At 56.2% G+C, this 15,345-nt stretch overlaps 1 protein-coding gene across 1 annotated transcript in view; it reads right to left on the bottom strand.

Annotated features, from left to right (window-relative positions):
• LOC149875693 (uncharacterized) overlaps window positions 1-14,472 on the bottom strand; it is a 17,635-nt gene extending 3,163 nt beyond the window's left edge. Inside the window, 9 exon segments of the mRNA XM_090062843.1 lie at window positions 505-526; window positions 6,033-6,595; window positions 6,597-7,138; window positions 7,141-7,238; window positions 7,240-7,326; window positions 7,388-7,421; window positions 7,424-8,704; window positions 13,671-14,159; window positions 14,343-14,472. Of these exon segments, the coding sequence (XP_089918969.1) occupies window positions 505-526; window positions 6,033-6,595; window positions 6,597-7,138; window positions 7,141-7,238; window positions 7,240-7,326; window positions 7,388-7,421; window positions 7,424-8,704; window positions 13,671-14,159; window positions 14,343-14,472 (3,246 nt within the window).
• Between the last annotated feature and the right edge of the window lie 873 nt (window positions 14,473-15,345).

Genomic DNA, 15,345 nt, shown 5'->3' with positions numbered 1-15,345 from the left:
CCCCGCCGAGCCCCCTCGGCAGGGCCACGTCTCCTCAGGAGGCGCCTCGTCGGCCGGGCCGGGCCGGGCCGGGCTCTCCCCGCGCTTACGCCGGGCGCGGCTGCGGGAAAGGCGACGGCACCAAGCCGACCAGGGACGGCAGACCCGGACCCCGCCGCCCGCACCCCGGCAGCCTCCGAGCCTCCTCCCGCCGCTTCCCGGGCGGGCCGGAGGGCGGGGCCGCGGGCTCCTCCCAGGGGGCTTTGCAAACGGGCAGGGGCGGGGGTCTCGCTTCCTCCGCGCCAGGGGCAAGCAGGGCCCCGCCTCCAGGCGGGCTGTCGTCAGCAGGAGGCGGGTAAGTACTGTCCCGTCACGGAGGATGCCGTCACCAGGGGGTTGACGCAAGTCTCCCTCAGAAACACGATACGCTTACCGCTGCCGAAGTCCCCACGGCAGAAGCTTCGGCTGGAGTTGGGCCCTGATGAAATCCACCCTGCTCGCGGCCCTCGCGTCGTGGGCAAGGACATGCAGGAGCTTGGTGAGGCCCCTGGCAGTGGATCCTTCCAGCTGGCCCTGCCAGGGACGGGGAAGGGCCGCGGTGGTCCAAGGGGTGCCCACGACCTCAGTCGGATGCAGAGACCCAGGGGCTGCGGCCACGGCGCCCAGAGCTGGAGCTGCCAGAAGTCGGAGGCTGCGCTCGTAGAAGATCAGCCGTGCAGTCACAGACAAGGAGGGCTGAAGCGGCCTCCGGGGGTCACATCTAGTCCAGCCCTGCTCCAGGCAGGACCAGCCCCAACTACATCATCCCAGCCCAGGTTTTGTCTACCCGGGTCTTCAACACCTCCAAGGATGGAGACTGCACCACCTCCCTGCGGAGCCTGCTCCAGTGCTTCCCCACCCTCCTCCTCAGACGAGTCTCCCTAATGCTAACCCGAACTTCCCTTGATGCAACTTGAGACCGTTGCTTCTTGCTCTGTCACTTGTCACCTCTGAGAACAGTCCGTCCTCCTTGGAAGCGCCCTTCAGGGAGCTGAAAGCTGTTATTAAATCCCCTCTCAGTCTGGTATTTTCCTAACTGAAATAAACCCAACTCCCTCAGCCTCTTCTCACAGGTCATATTCCCCAACTCCCTCCCTATTGTCGTTGCCCTCTCTCTCATCTCTTCACATCCTTTCTGTTACGGGTGGCCCAGCACTGAATGCAATACTCCAGCTGTGCCCTCCCCAGTGCTGAACAGGGGGCAAGAATCGCTTCCCTTCCCCTGCTAGCAACACTCCTCCCAATGCAGCCAGGATAGGATGCCGTTACCCTTCTTTGCAACAAGGACACACTGCTGGCTCCTCTTCAGCTTCCTGTCCACTGTCAGCCCCAGGTCCTTTTCTGCAGGGCTGCTGCCCAGCCCGTTCCCCCCCCAGCCCGCACCGGTGCATGGGACTGCTCTGTCCTAGGTGCAGGACTTTGCACTTGTCTTTATTGAACCTCGTGAGATTGCTTTTTCCATAGATTCATAGATGTAGGGTCAGAACAGACCTTGCAGATCCAGTCAGACCCAGTGCCCTTGGCAGGAAGAGAAAACCGGGCGCAAATCACCCCATCTGGGTAGTCATCAAGCCTCCTCTTAAAGACCCCAAGCTAGGAGCCAGCACCACTTCCCTTGCAAGCTGCTTCCAGATCCTAGCCGCCCTGACAGTGAAGTAGCGCCTCCCGATGTCTAGTCTGAATGAACTCTCTAACAACTTCTGGCCGTTATTCCTTGTTACTCTGGGAGGCGCTCGGGAGAACGAGGTCTCTCCCCCAGTAAGTTTAGATATGGCCACCAGGTCCCGTCTCAGCCTTCTCTTGTGCAGGCTAAACAGGTTCAGGTCCCACAGCCTCTCCTCGTAGGGTCTGCCCAACCCTCCAATTTGTCTGGGTCACTCTGAACCCTAGCACTACCCTCCAGCATATCTACTACTCCCTCAGCTTGGGCCGGCACATGAGTTGGCAGGGCAGTTTGCACAAGGGGGCACATGAAGGGGCTGCCCGTGAGCACTCCCAGCCCTGTGTTGCCCCCCGGCTGCTCCATGCACAGCCTACAGACACCTGTTTGAGCCTGCCTCTTAACCCACAGCAGCAGCGAAGAGCTGGTGAGGACCACGTGGGGGCATTAACACCCGCCTGGTCTCCTCTTACACAAACACCCAGGCAGCCCCGGGACCAGGGTCACAGCCAGAGCCCTGCACCCCAGGCGGCGGGGGATACCTGGCACATCTGCTGGATGCTGGGATCGGAGGCACGGGCACTCCCACTTGTGGCACGTGCAGCTGGTGGGGACCCCGGGGGACCAGGTGAAGGAGCTACAAGGGAGGCGCGCAGGCTGCGACTCCTGAGGGAACACGAGGCAGAAATTGATGCTTACAGCCAGGCCCTGCACCTGGAGAAGGATGCCGGGCAGAAGAGCAGGCCTCAGCAAGGTGCCCCAACAGATAGGGGCTAGAAACTGGTCACGTCACCACGTGCATAAATTGCCCCACCAAGAACTCAACAGCTACAAAGCCCTCACACCATCGACGGATGATGCAAGACCAACCAGCCCCAGCAAGGAAACAACATGGTGTGATAGTAGGGTGGGAGGCTCCCTGCTGTGGGGCACAGAGGGTGCCGTTTGCCATCCAGACCCCCTTGCTCGAGAGCTCTGCTACCTTCCAGCAGCCAGGATTAGAGATGATACAGCCAGACTCCCTAAACCAGTCCACCTTAGTGACCATTACCCCGTGGTCCTTGTCCATGTGGGCACCAACAACACGCTGAGAAGCAGCCCTGGGAGGATCATGGGAGACTACAAGACCATGGGGATGAAGCTCAAGGACCTTCCCCGTCCTTAATCTGCCGTGCAGTGTCTGGGGCAGGCACACACTGCTGGGCTCAGCTGTGCCCTCCCCGTGCCGCCTGGGCCGGGGGCAACAGGGCCTGTCCTGTCGTCATCGGTCAGTTCCAGTTCACACGCTACAGGCAGCGCCTGAGTCACAGCCAACAACCCTCCTAACTGTGCCCATCAGGGGGTACCACGGGAGTGAGACTGCAGGTTGTCAGGTTGCACTCCTGGGAGAGGGGCTGACCTGCGATACAAACATTAGCTGCACAGGCACAGCCCCGTCTAGCTGCTGTGGGAGCCATTTCCCGACTCAGGCCGTGCAGCCGTGGGCTGCTGGCAGCCGCGGCTGCACTCAATTTGCTGTGCACAAATCGACTCTGAAGCAATATACCCCAATGGTTTATGCTCCACCGCACACCTTCAAACAATGCTGCCCAGGAACAAAGATCTCTGGAGCGACAAGTTCCAGATTTCATTTGTGTGCACTGATTGCACACGCAGACACACCCACACTGACTGAGTTCATCTCACCAGCAACTCTGCATGTCTCTGGGGGAGGGAAAGGCCCCTCCCTGGGCTGGGGAAAAAGCTCAGCAACACAGGGACCTGATCTAAAGATCAGGAAATTTGGGGAGGGGCATTTGCATTTGTATGATACCTTCCATTTAAATGTCCTGGACTAGGCGAGGTGCAATAGGGAATGTCTGGCACCTTGTTCTCACTACACCACTGCAAGGTGCAATGGACCTAGGAGCCGTGGCCCACTGGGCACCTGCACCGGGCACAAGTGCCCTAAGAGCCCGTCTGTTGCTGATGCCACTGCATACCGGGGCTGCGCGTCTTCAGGGGATTGGGGGGGGGTCCCCACACCCCCTCACACTGCCCAGTTGAGCTCCCTGCTGCTAATGCCCCCTCCCCCAGGTGCAGGCTCCGCACTGCCACCAGCCCCAGTCCCATGCTCTGCAATCCTGCTCAGCGGCAGCCCCTGCTGCTTCCCTTGCTGGCTTTGAGAAGCAGGTAGAGACTAGGAAGCAGAACAGGGCCCTGGAAGAATATTTTTATACTTTCCCCCCTCTTCCAGAGGGGAGGGAGGACCTGCCACCAGCTACACCGCCTTCACTCCTCCGACCCCACTGCACTGACATAAAGGACCCTACTGCCTCTTGCCCAGGGTTCATTCAAGAGGGCAGGGTCCTGGCTGCACAGCGGGACAGGGGAGTGAAGCCTTGAGTGGGACCAACTCCTGCTCCTGAGGGTTAGCAACAAACTCTGCGTAACAGTGAATCCTCTGAAAGACAAGGGGCTGGGAACTCACAGAGAGATCTGCCCTGGAAAGGGTTGAGGGCTCCCATGGCACAGCTCTGGAGAGGACACAGACACCAACCACAAGGCACCATGTTCAGTCCAGGAGCTTTGCTAGCAGGGAATTCATGAGAGAATACAAGGGAGGGAGGGCAAGGAAGAGCATCAGGGAGACAGTACTTGGATCTTGGGCATGATTGGATTTGCAGCTGAATAAAAGGCTGTGGCTCAGAACAGCTGCTGACCAGAAGGCAAAATGGCATGTTAAAAGTAACACTGCAAGATGCTTAGGCAACATTTTCCTAACACTAGGGTATTGTTGTAAGATATATTGCTCCCTGTTTACAGGAAACAAGATGTAGACCTCTAGCTATCATTAGGAGACAAAGCACAAGCAAGACCTTGGAGATGGTGAAGAAAGCAGCAAGAAACTGCAAGGGACTGAGAGAAGCAGAGGTCAGGGTTTTAGGCATGCGCTCATAGCAAAAAGCCATGTAAAGGAGTGACATGCAAAGGCACTGGCATGCCACTAGAGTAAACAAAGGCGGAGCTTACGATAGGAAGGTGGAACAGAGGTGGGGTAAATGTTAACGAGTAACAACCAAGCTATGTTGTTCATACAAATATGAAAAGAACTAATATTCCCTGCAGCTCCCGTTTATTGAAGCTGACCCAAAGCAGTCTCCATTTGCAATAAAGCTGTTGACAAGCAATGCGTGCATCAATCCACTGTCTCCCTAGTTTTGGGCATCGCATAGAGTCGGGGTCAAACAAACAGCTCAGGGGGTGGCAGGAGCAGCTCCTGGCAGACCCCACTGGGCATGGGTAGCTCCAGGAGAGGGGTGATGTGGTGGTGAGGAAAGGCAAGGTCAGGGAGGAGAGTAGGGAATGCTGCCCAGCCATAAATGCCCTGCTCCCTGCAACTGGGGCTCACATACCAGAACCCCTGGACCAGGAGGAGGGAAAAAGCTGGGAGGCAGCCAAGCAAAGGCCCTGGGTGTCATTTCAAGCCAGCTGTCTTGGGGAGGACACCCTACCGGGAAGGCACTTCTTCCCCTGGGACTACTATTTGCTTTTAGAGAATGATGGGGAATGCACAGGCTCCAAGGCAGATGCAAGATCATCTCCTCCTCCTCTCCTTCCCCTGCATGGGGGCTGACTTCTCCCTGAGGCATGTGGAAGAAATCAAACTTTGCCTTGTGGTTGAATCAGAACTGACAGAGCCAGCTTTTCTTTAATTAGGGCTATACTGTGATCACAAGGAGAGTTTCATACAGCAAGGGGAATCGCCCACTTGTCTGTTTCAAAGGACTCCTGCTCTAAGTTTACAATCATATTTATACTTAAGCCAGAGAAAGAGAAAAAAAATATGACTTTGGAAAAACCAAAATGATAATAAATTACACACAGACATGCAGGCAGTTTACTTGAATGAAACATCTGTGCACAGGGTAATAAGGCATGCAGGAGTTCTTATCCCAGCATGCAACTGAAATAAGCAGTATGACCACTACGGTCATTGTCTGATTTTCTAGTCAAGCAGGCCAGAAGCCTGACTACATTTACTGCAGGTGTTTCTTCTTAACCCCTCCCCACAGTCAAACCTTGTGGGCCAGCCTCTGGGCTCTGGACTCCCACTGTTCCCAACAAGAGACACAGCCTGAGGGAAATCTTTCTGCACCCCACCAGCATGAGGATACTTGGCTGATTGCACCACTGGTGGGTGCTGAGCAGGCAGACATCTCCACGCCCTTCCTGCACTGCTGGCTGAATTAGGGATGCTTCTGGGTGTGGATGTGCTGATTCAAGGACGGGTGGGACAGATGGGTGAAGCTTTTCCAGTACTCAGGCCACCGATGTAGCTTCTCCCCTGTGTAGCTACACTGCTGTTCGGCACAACCTGGAGGAGTAGGTGAAGTTCTTCCTACACTAAGAGGAATGATGCGTCTTCTCTTCTTTGTGGATGCGCTGGTGCCGGGCCAGGTGGGAAGAGCTAGTGAAGCTCTTCCCACACACAGAGCACTGATATGGCTTCTCCCCTGTGTGGATGCGCTTGTGGTTGGCCAGCCTGGAGGAGGAACGGAAGCTCTTCCCACACACGCAGCACTTATATGGCTTCTCCCCTGTGTGGATGCGTTTGTGGTGAGACAGGTGGGATGGGTAACGGAAGCTCTTCCCACACTCAGAGCACTGATATGGCTTCTCCCCTGTGTGGATGCGGTGGTGCCTGGCCAGCACGGAGGAGGAACCGAAGCTCTTCCCACACTCAGAGCACTGATAAGGCTTCTCCCCTGTGTGGGTGTGCTGGTGCTCAGACAGGTAGGAAGAGCGAGTGAAGCTCTTCCCACACTCAGAGCACTGATATGGCTTCTCCCCTGTGTGCATGCGCTTGTGCTTGGCCAGCTTGGAGGAGGAACGGAAGCTCTTCCCACACTCAGAGCACTGAACACTCAGAGCACTGATATGGCTTCTCCTCTGTGTGGATGCGCTGGTGCTTGGCCAGCACAGAGGAATAACTGAAGCTCTTCCCACATTCAGAGCACTGATATGGCCTCTCCCCTGTGTGGATGCGCTTGTGCCTCGCCAGCACGGAGGAGGAACCGAAGCTCTTCCCACATTCAGAGCACTGATATGGCTTCTCCCCTGTGTGGATGCGGTGGTGCTCATACAGGTTGGAGACCTGGGTGAAGCTCTTCCCACATTCAGAGCACTGATATGGCTTCTCCCCTGTGTGGATGTGGTGGTGCTCATACAGCTTGGAGACCTGGGTGAAGCTCTTCCCACACTCAGAGCATTGATATGCCTTCTCCGCTGTGTGCATGCGCTTGTGCCTGGCCAGCCCAGAGGAATAACCGAAGCTCTTCCCACACTCAGAGCACTGATATGCCTTCTCCCCTGTGTGCATGCGCTTGTGCCTGGCCAGCCCAGAGGAATAACCGAAGCTCTTCCCACACTCAGAGCACTGATATGGCTTCTCCCCTGTGTGCATGCGCTTGTGCTTGGCAGGAGGGAGGGCCAAGTGAAGCTCTTCCCACACTCAGAGCAGTTATACGGCTTCTCCCTTGTGTGGATGCGCTGGTGCTCAGACAGGTGGCAGAACCGTGAAGCTCTTCCCACACTCAGAGCACTGATATGGCTTCTCCCCTGTGTGCATGCGCTTGTGCTTGGCCAGAGAGGAGGAATAACTGAAGCTCACACACAGAGCACTGATATATGCGGTGGTGCTCATACAGGTGGGAGAAGCCAGTGAACCGCTTCCCACACTCAGAGCACTGATATGGCTTCTCCCTGTGTGCATGCGCTTGTGCTTGGCCAGCACAGAGGAATAAGTAAAGCTCTTGCCGCACTCAGAACACTTATGTGGCTTCTCCCCTGTGTGGATGCGCGTGTGTGTGCACAGGAGGGAGGGCCAACTGAAGCTCTTCCCACACTCAGAGCACTGATATGGCTTCTCTCCTGTGTGCATGCGTTTGTGCTTGGCCAGCACAGAGGAAAAACTGAAGCTCTTCCCACACTCAGAGCACTGATATGGCTTCTCTCCTGTGTGGATGCGCTTGTGTGTGGACAGGACGGAGGGCCAACTGAAGCCCTTCCCACACTCAGAGCACTGATATGGCTTCTTCCCACACTCAGAGCACTGATATGGCTTCTCCCCTGTGTGCATGCGCTTGTGCTTGGCCAGAGAGGAGGAATAACTGAAGCTCTTCCCACACTCACAGCACTGATATGGCTTCTCCCCTGTGTGGATGCGCTGGTGCTGGGCCAGCACGGAGGAGTAACTGAAGCTCTTCCCACACTCACAGCACTGATATGGCTTCTCCCCTGTGTGGATGCACTGGTGCTGGGCCAGCACAGAGGAGTATTGGGTGAAGCTCTTCCCACATACAGAGCACTGATGTGGCTTCTCCCCTGTGTGGATGAGCTGGTGTCGAGTCAGCTTGGATGAGGAGATGAAACTCTTCCCACACACAGAGCAAAGATGACGCTTCTCCCGTGTGTGCATGCACTTGTGCTTGGCAAGGATGGAGGGCAGCCTGAAGCTCTTCCCACACCTGGTGCAGCAGTGTGGCTGCTGCCTCCTCTGCACAGAGAGACAACTCAACCTCTTCCCACACTTGGTGCCAACATGGGGCTTCTCCCCAGCATGCTTTATCTGGTGCAGAGCCAGGCGCAAGGGGCAGCTAAACCTTTTTCTGCACTGAAGGCAGGGGTGGGCTCTCCTCCTGGGCTTGGCAGTGGGCCCCTGCTGCCCTCTGAGGCCATCCCCACTGCCTTGGTTTGCATGCAGTCTCTCTCTATAGTGGACCTTTGCTTTCTGCCTCTTCAGGCGTCGCAGCACCACAAATTCTTCCCTGTACCTCGGGCTGTTTCTGGCTTCTTTCCCTTCTTCACTCCAATGCACAACTAGAGATGGGACCTTGTTCACTGCTACATTCCTTCGCTGGTCCTTCGCTGGGCTCAGGGAAGCCACCTCACCCCTACTCCCCAGGAAAGCCCATGGCGGCTCCAGCGTGCCAGGCCCTTCCTCAGGAGCCTGCTCCCCAGTTCTGCTCAGCAGCCAGGCATGTCCTGCATGGGAGGAAAAACATCGAGTTAGTCCCTGCCCCAATGCCAAGGGGCAAGCACTGTTATTCCTTCTGCAGGGATGGGCCTCAGAGCAAGACTGGGCCTTGGCACTTGGGTTTCCTCAAGAAAATTCAGAGCTTCTGCCAAAATCCCAAGTGATGGGGGTGAGGCAGTGCCAGGTCTCCATGCCAGTCTCATTTTCCCTACCTGGTGGAGTTAGGAATCAGACTCTCAAGGTTTCTGACCCAGCTCTCAGCCCCATCACCCTGGGCCCTCCTGCAAGAAACATGCAGGACATGTGCATTTGGACTGTACCTGAAAGGCTTCATCTTTTAACAGGCTGAGGATGAGACCAGAGGGATCTGCTCAGAGAAAAAATGAGGCTCTCAAAGGGCTCCTGTATCCCTCAGCACTGGTGGACCCAGGAGGAGATGGTGCTGAACCCTCCACCTGACTGGGCTGACACGCTCCACAAGCCCCAGCGCTTTGGTGAGACCCATCTGCACTGCTTGCCCATGATCTCCGCCAGTCCTGAAAGCCGCATCTGGGTATAGGGGTGAACAGGCTCGGGGAGCATTTCTGGGGCTTGTCACCAGTCAGGAGTGTGTGATGATCGCTGCCGTACACTGCCTGGTAGCAAAACCCATCCATGCATTGTCCCTCCAAGAAATGCTCTGGGAGTGGAGGATTGAGAGTAGTGCTCTACTTCCTACCTGTTTCTGGGGCAATGTCTGGTGCAGGGAAAGAGCCCATGGAGCTTTCCTCTGCTAATGAATCCCAGGCAGCCTCCACATCACTGGAAGCTGCACTGGGACAAAGGCCATGGCACAAACTCGTACACAGACTCTGGGCTGAGTCTTAGGCTTTGTGGGCCCCAGAAAGGAAACAGCATAAGGGAGGTTCTTGTGCAAGTAGTAGGGGATTCCCTTCCCCTCACAACATGAAATCTTCTGAATCCCACCCACTCCGCCGACCCACTTCATGCAGCCTGAGCCCAGGATTACACACATTCGGTGCTCCAGGTCAACCAAACCAGAAGACACCAGGGACAGCCCCAGCCTCTCTCTTGTCCAACAAGAATGGCCGGGGGCAGGAAAAGCCCAGAAGTGAGAGACTGTGCCCATGAGGGGTGGAGATAACCAAGGCAGAAGAGCCTAAAAATTAGTCCTGGGGAAGGCTTGAAAAATACACCCTCCTGGGCCTGGTTAGTGCGGTGGAGCGACTTGCGGCAGGGCAGTCTCTACAAAATGCCACCCCTGAGAAAGGCGAGTGCAGAGCACCTGAAAACCTTGGCTCCCACTGCCTTGTGGGTTACTCTCGCCTGGGAAAAGAATAGGGGGAGCCTACCCCAACAGAAAACCCCTGGTGAAAGCCAAGGAGGGAAAGTATGTGGCAGGGTACATCTTGCAGCAGCTGTCACTTGAAGCAGAAAAGATTGCTAAAAAAGCAGCCTCTCAAGCTGCAAAGAGGGGAATCAGTGAAGGAGCTCCAGCAGGGCAGGGCCAGGGCCAGGGCCAGGGCCAGCCACAGTGTCAAAAGTGATCCCTACGACATAAACTAACTTTAAGGGGGTTAAGCCCTTCCCGTTTCTGTCTTTGTGTTTTCCAGGACGTGGACCAGCAGTGAATCATGAAGAAGTACACTTGGTCCAAAGAAGATTCGAGCTTCACTGTGTTCTGCATAGTAATTGTCCTGCTTGCTCGGCTGTGTTTGTGAACCGTTATTGCTGTAAGTGGCTGTGATATTAGTTATGCTAGACAAGGAAATGGAAGCACAACTTCTGGACGGGTTCTGGAATATCTGCAAAATGGCTACAGAAAATGGTACAGCCCTGGAGTACGGCCTCCTGGGCCTCAGCAATATCAGTGACGCCAGAGATCGAGAAGGGAGGACTGACCGTTTGTTTGTATTGTCATCCTTTTGTTGGTTTCCTTTGACCCTACTGCACCTGGGCAGAGGGAACCAGCATTATGGTTACAGGTTAGGGGCTGCCCCTCTCAGCAGTGCAGAGGCAGAGAGGGATCTTGGAGTCAGGGATGACTCCAGGATGAATACGAGCCGACCGCACCCTGTCCTGCATCAACAGGGGCATCACTAACAGGTCCAGAGGGGTCTTGCTCCCCCTCTATGCGGTGCTGGTCAGGCCGCAGCTGGAGTCCTGTGTCCAGCCCTGGGCACCGCGCTTCAGGAGGGACGTGGGGAACCTGGAGAGGGTCCAGAGGAGGCCACGCGTATGGTTGGGGCCTCCGTGGCCAGCCCTGTGAAGAGAGGCTGAGGGAGCTGAATCTCTTCAGTCTCCACAAGAGGAGACCGAGGGGGGATCTTGTGGCTGCCTACAACCTTATCAGGGGCCAGCAGCAGGGACTCGGGGAAAGTCTGTTCCCCAGGGCCCCCCTTGGAGTCACCAGGAACAATGGCCACAAGCTGAGGGAGGATAGGTTGAGGTTAGATATTAGGAAGAACTACGTCACGGCAAGGGTGGCCAGAGCCTGGAATAGGCTTCCCAGAGAGGTGGTGCTCTCACCTTCCCTGGAGATCTTCAAGAGGAGCCTGGATAGGCACCTGGCTGGGGTCTTATGACCGCTGCCACCCCAGTGCTCCTTCCTGCCCATGGCGGGGGGTCGGACTAGCTGTTCTGTCTAGGTCCCTCCCGACTCATCGATTCTGTTACTCTACGATTTCTCCAGCATCTTGCAGGGCAGAGGAGCATGGGTAGTGCCCCAGTGGCACCAAGCAATCCATTTGAAACAACAAGGAAAGTGTTGCCCTTATATAGAAGGGGCAGAATTACCAAGAACATGTCTGGTCCCCAAAAACCCTGATCGTGGGATGTTTCTCTAATCTAAAGAGCCATCTTCAATATCTATGAAAACCATCATTTGAGTACTGGAAGAGCTTAAAAAAAAACTTACCCATAATTATCGCTGGTGAAAACCTGTTTAGACTGGGGAGGAACTTGAGGATTAGACAATTTGGCATGAGAAAATTACTCAGGTAATGGCGAAACAAAGGAAGAGGGTGTTGTGTGCATGATCTGTCTAGGTCCCTCCTGGCTCATTGATTCTGTCGTGCTAGGTTGAAAATGCCTAGTTGTGGCTAGGTCGGTGGGTTGGACACCAATGAGGACGAGGTTCGAGTCACGGCCCCTTACGAGTGATTTTGGTGCGTCTGGCCAGGACCCTAGTCTCAGACCTGGTCAACAGCTCATATTTCTTAAAAGGTCATTTAACAATCAAAACCTAACCTATGAAAACAATTACAAACAGCTAAACGGGAAATTACGTCCTTTGAGTCATAGGGTTCAGGTCAAGGCCCCTTGCTTTCAAGATCGTGGACAACCTTGGTGCCAATAGGCAAGACCCTAGACCCAGACTTGGTGAAAGGCTCATGTCTTACAGGAAAGACAGACAAATACAAACATAAACAGCTACAGTCTTACGTGCTTGCTTACCACTACAGCAAACAAAAGGAGCGGCTTCATGGCTGGGAACATTAGTCTCTTCGCGGAGGCCTCAAGAATGACCCAAGGCAGTGCTCGGGGGGGCCGGCCCTGCAGGTGATCAGTCCGTAGGCCCTTTGACACTTGAAGTTACGGTTTGACCTTCCCCCGTCAGGGCCTCGTGGCTCTACCCTTTTATACCCCCACTCTTTTTTACTTATCTTTACTGGCCAATTGAGTTACCCGTTATGAATTATGCTCTTAAAGCCACATGGAGTTTGCTCTAGGCTGGGGAAGGATCACGCAGAGCAAGTATCCAAAGTCAAATACAGAATCTTTATTCGCTCAAACGAGGTACCTCTACAGAGAGAGACCCCGCCTACTAGTTATAATACTTTTTTATACTTTCTAAGTGCATAAGCGTTAGTTCGTGATTAGCCCGTGCTCCCAATCATCTATTAACTAAATCATTATTCTGTCCAATCAAGCGGCACTGTGGGCGTGAACACCGCAGTTTAACTCCCGTGAATTACATGCCCCCTAGATTTTGTCTCAAGATGTTTCTTTATCTAACAAAAACAACTCATGCCCGACTTTCAAGGTTCTCCTGTTGACGAGACTCCCCTATTCACTGGATTCAGCTAGCTTCCTATCTTATCAGTAACCCTCACACAACAACCCTCACACAGTACCCCTTTTCCCTCCCCGCTGTGTCATAAGTGCAGTGTCTGCTTTTATGAAATGGAGGCGAAAGAACAAAGAAATGGTCTGACTTTTAGCATTACAAAGCCTTGCTTTAACCATACAAGATTCATGTACAACAGTCCCCGCTTTTCTCTGGCTCGTCAGAGACTTATACAGGAACAGAAGAATAGCTATAGCGACAGACTACGTTAATGATAGTCTTACAACACATACAAACACATTGTAGGGAAACAAACAGTACAAGAAAAATTACTATCAAAAGGATAAAAACACACAAGATTCTCTTTGCTGTCAGGCTGAAGTTGGGCAGCCAGGAAGTCACCCAAGTCCATAATGTACTAGAGTCTGAATCCTTAGTCTGTTCAAAGGCTGTGCAGGCTCGCTGAATGGAGTCGATGTGGGCATGAAGAGACTCACGCGGGTACAGCGGTGTCCTGGGGGAGCAGGGAGGAAATACGGCCCCAGCCCCCAAGCACCCCCAATCCCCAGACCCCCACCACGCTGCAGCACGGGAAACTGAGGGTGGAAATTGGGAAGAACTTTGTCATGAGGGGGGTGGTGAAGCGCTGGACCAGGCTCCCCAGAGCGGTGGTGCAATCACATACTACCCCCCCAACACCCTGGTATCTGGGACACACACACACACGCACACATGCGCGTGCGCACGCACTGTGTCCAGACCTTGCCCCCCGGCTCTGTAGGGGGTGGGCAGCAAGGGACAGATGTCTGCCCACCAGCCAGTCTCCTTCCCCCTTCCCTCCACCCCGGCCCCATAGGGAGCTCCCAGCCAGGGCCAGCTGGAAGGAGCCACTGCCAGGGCCTCACCAAGCTCCTGCATGTCCTCGCCCACGACGCGAGGGCCGCGAGCAGGGTGGATTTCATCAGGGCCCAACTCCAGCCGAAGCTTCTCCTGTGGGGACTTCGGCAGCGGTAAGCGTATCGTGTTTCTGAGGGAGACTTGCGTCAACCCCCTGGTGACGGCATCCGCCGTGACGGGACAGTACTTACCCGCTTCCTGCTGACGACAGCCCGCCTGGAGGCGGGGCCCTGCTTGCCCCTGGCGCGGAGGAAGCGAGACCCCGCCCCTGCCCGTTTGCAAAGCCCCCTGGGAGGAGCCCGCGGGCCCGCCCTCCGGCCCGCCCGGGAAGCGGCGGGAGGAGGCTTGGAGGCTGCCGGGGTGCGGGCGGCGGGGCCCGGGTCTGCCGTCCCTGGTCGGCTTGGTGCCGTCGCCTTTCCCGCAGCCGCGCCCGGCGTGAGCGCGGGGAGAGCCCGGCCCGGCCCGGCCGACGAGGCGCCTCCTGAGGAGACGTGGCCCTGCCGAGGGGGCTCGGCGGGGGCAGGCGGAGGACGGGAAGCTCCCGGGGAGAGCGTTTGTCTGGTGCCATCCGCACCTCCCCGTGTCCGGGGGACGTCCCCCCAGATCCCGGCTCCCCAGCGACACGTTTGTGTGTCCCCAGGTCAGGTGCGTGTGGAGGTCGAGGAGATGTCCTCAGACACGATGCAGCCCCCCGGGGCCCTGCCGGAGCCTGGGGACTCCTGGGAGCAGCCGCCGAAGGCCCACGGTGAGGACAGGCCCCGGCGGGGGCAGGAGATGGGGACCCCCGGGCCCGAGGACGAGCTGCCCCATGTCGCCACAGCGGAGCCCCTGCCCCACCCCGAGCCAGGCCCTTGCCAGCCTTCCTGACGTACAAGGCTAACCCGGGCTCGACACCCAAAGAGCAACAGTTCCCTCCCCACGCACCACGCCATTGTCACTGTTGGCTCCTGGGCTTAGGCCAGTTGAGTTTGGGGGGCAACTAAGTAGAAAACAGGGCTGGGAGTGGGGTCGCAGGCACAAAAGAAGTGCTGCTGCAAGGGGGGACAGCGAGCGGCGCGGACAGTGTCCGGCGGGTTTTGAGTGAGCGCAAGGAGCGCGGGGCAGGTGAGTTATGGGCAGCCGCCCTGGGCGTGGGTCTGGGTGCCTGAGTGGCTGTCCTGGGCTCAGGGTGAGAGGCTCTAATGCCGGCTGCTGCCTGGGACGGGGCCACAAGGTTAAAGAGCCACGTGGCTCAGGTGGGACAGGACTGTGGTCTGCATGGGCAGTGCGAGGTCCCAGATGTTTCTCACTGCCTGTGTGCAGCTCCCCACACAAAGATGTCTTATGGCTGTTGGCTCTTGCCGTGCTGCCATGGTCGCAGTCGGGGATCTCGTTGCTGTTCTAATGATCAGTGTTGTAATAATATCAGTCGGTCAGAGGCCGGTGCCGCCCCCCTCGTCACCATTAGGCTGAGGCTGGTTCAAGTGATGGGCAACTGGGATTCCCCAGGGACTTCCAGCTGGTCCCGGTGCAGTTAACCCAGGCGTGGGTCGTGGTGCAGACCCGCGGAACAGGGGAGACCTTGGAGCTGTCAGCACATGGAAGCTTCTCAGGCAGGTGCCCCGAACCAAGCCCTTGCCCAAATCTCTCAGCCAGAAGTGTTTGGTGGGTCCGTGCTCCAACAGATGCGTGCTGGTTGTTCTC

This window comes from Crocodylus siamensis, chromosome 1 (assembly GCF_052110815.1).
Source record: "Crocodylus siamensis isolate JL-2025a chromosome 1, ASM5211081v1, whole genome shotgun sequence".
Lineage (NCBI taxonomy): Eukaryota > Metazoa > Chordata > Crocodylia > Crocodylidae > Crocodylus > Crocodylus siamensis.
This window is presented reverse-complemented; position numbering and strand designations above follow the sequence as displayed.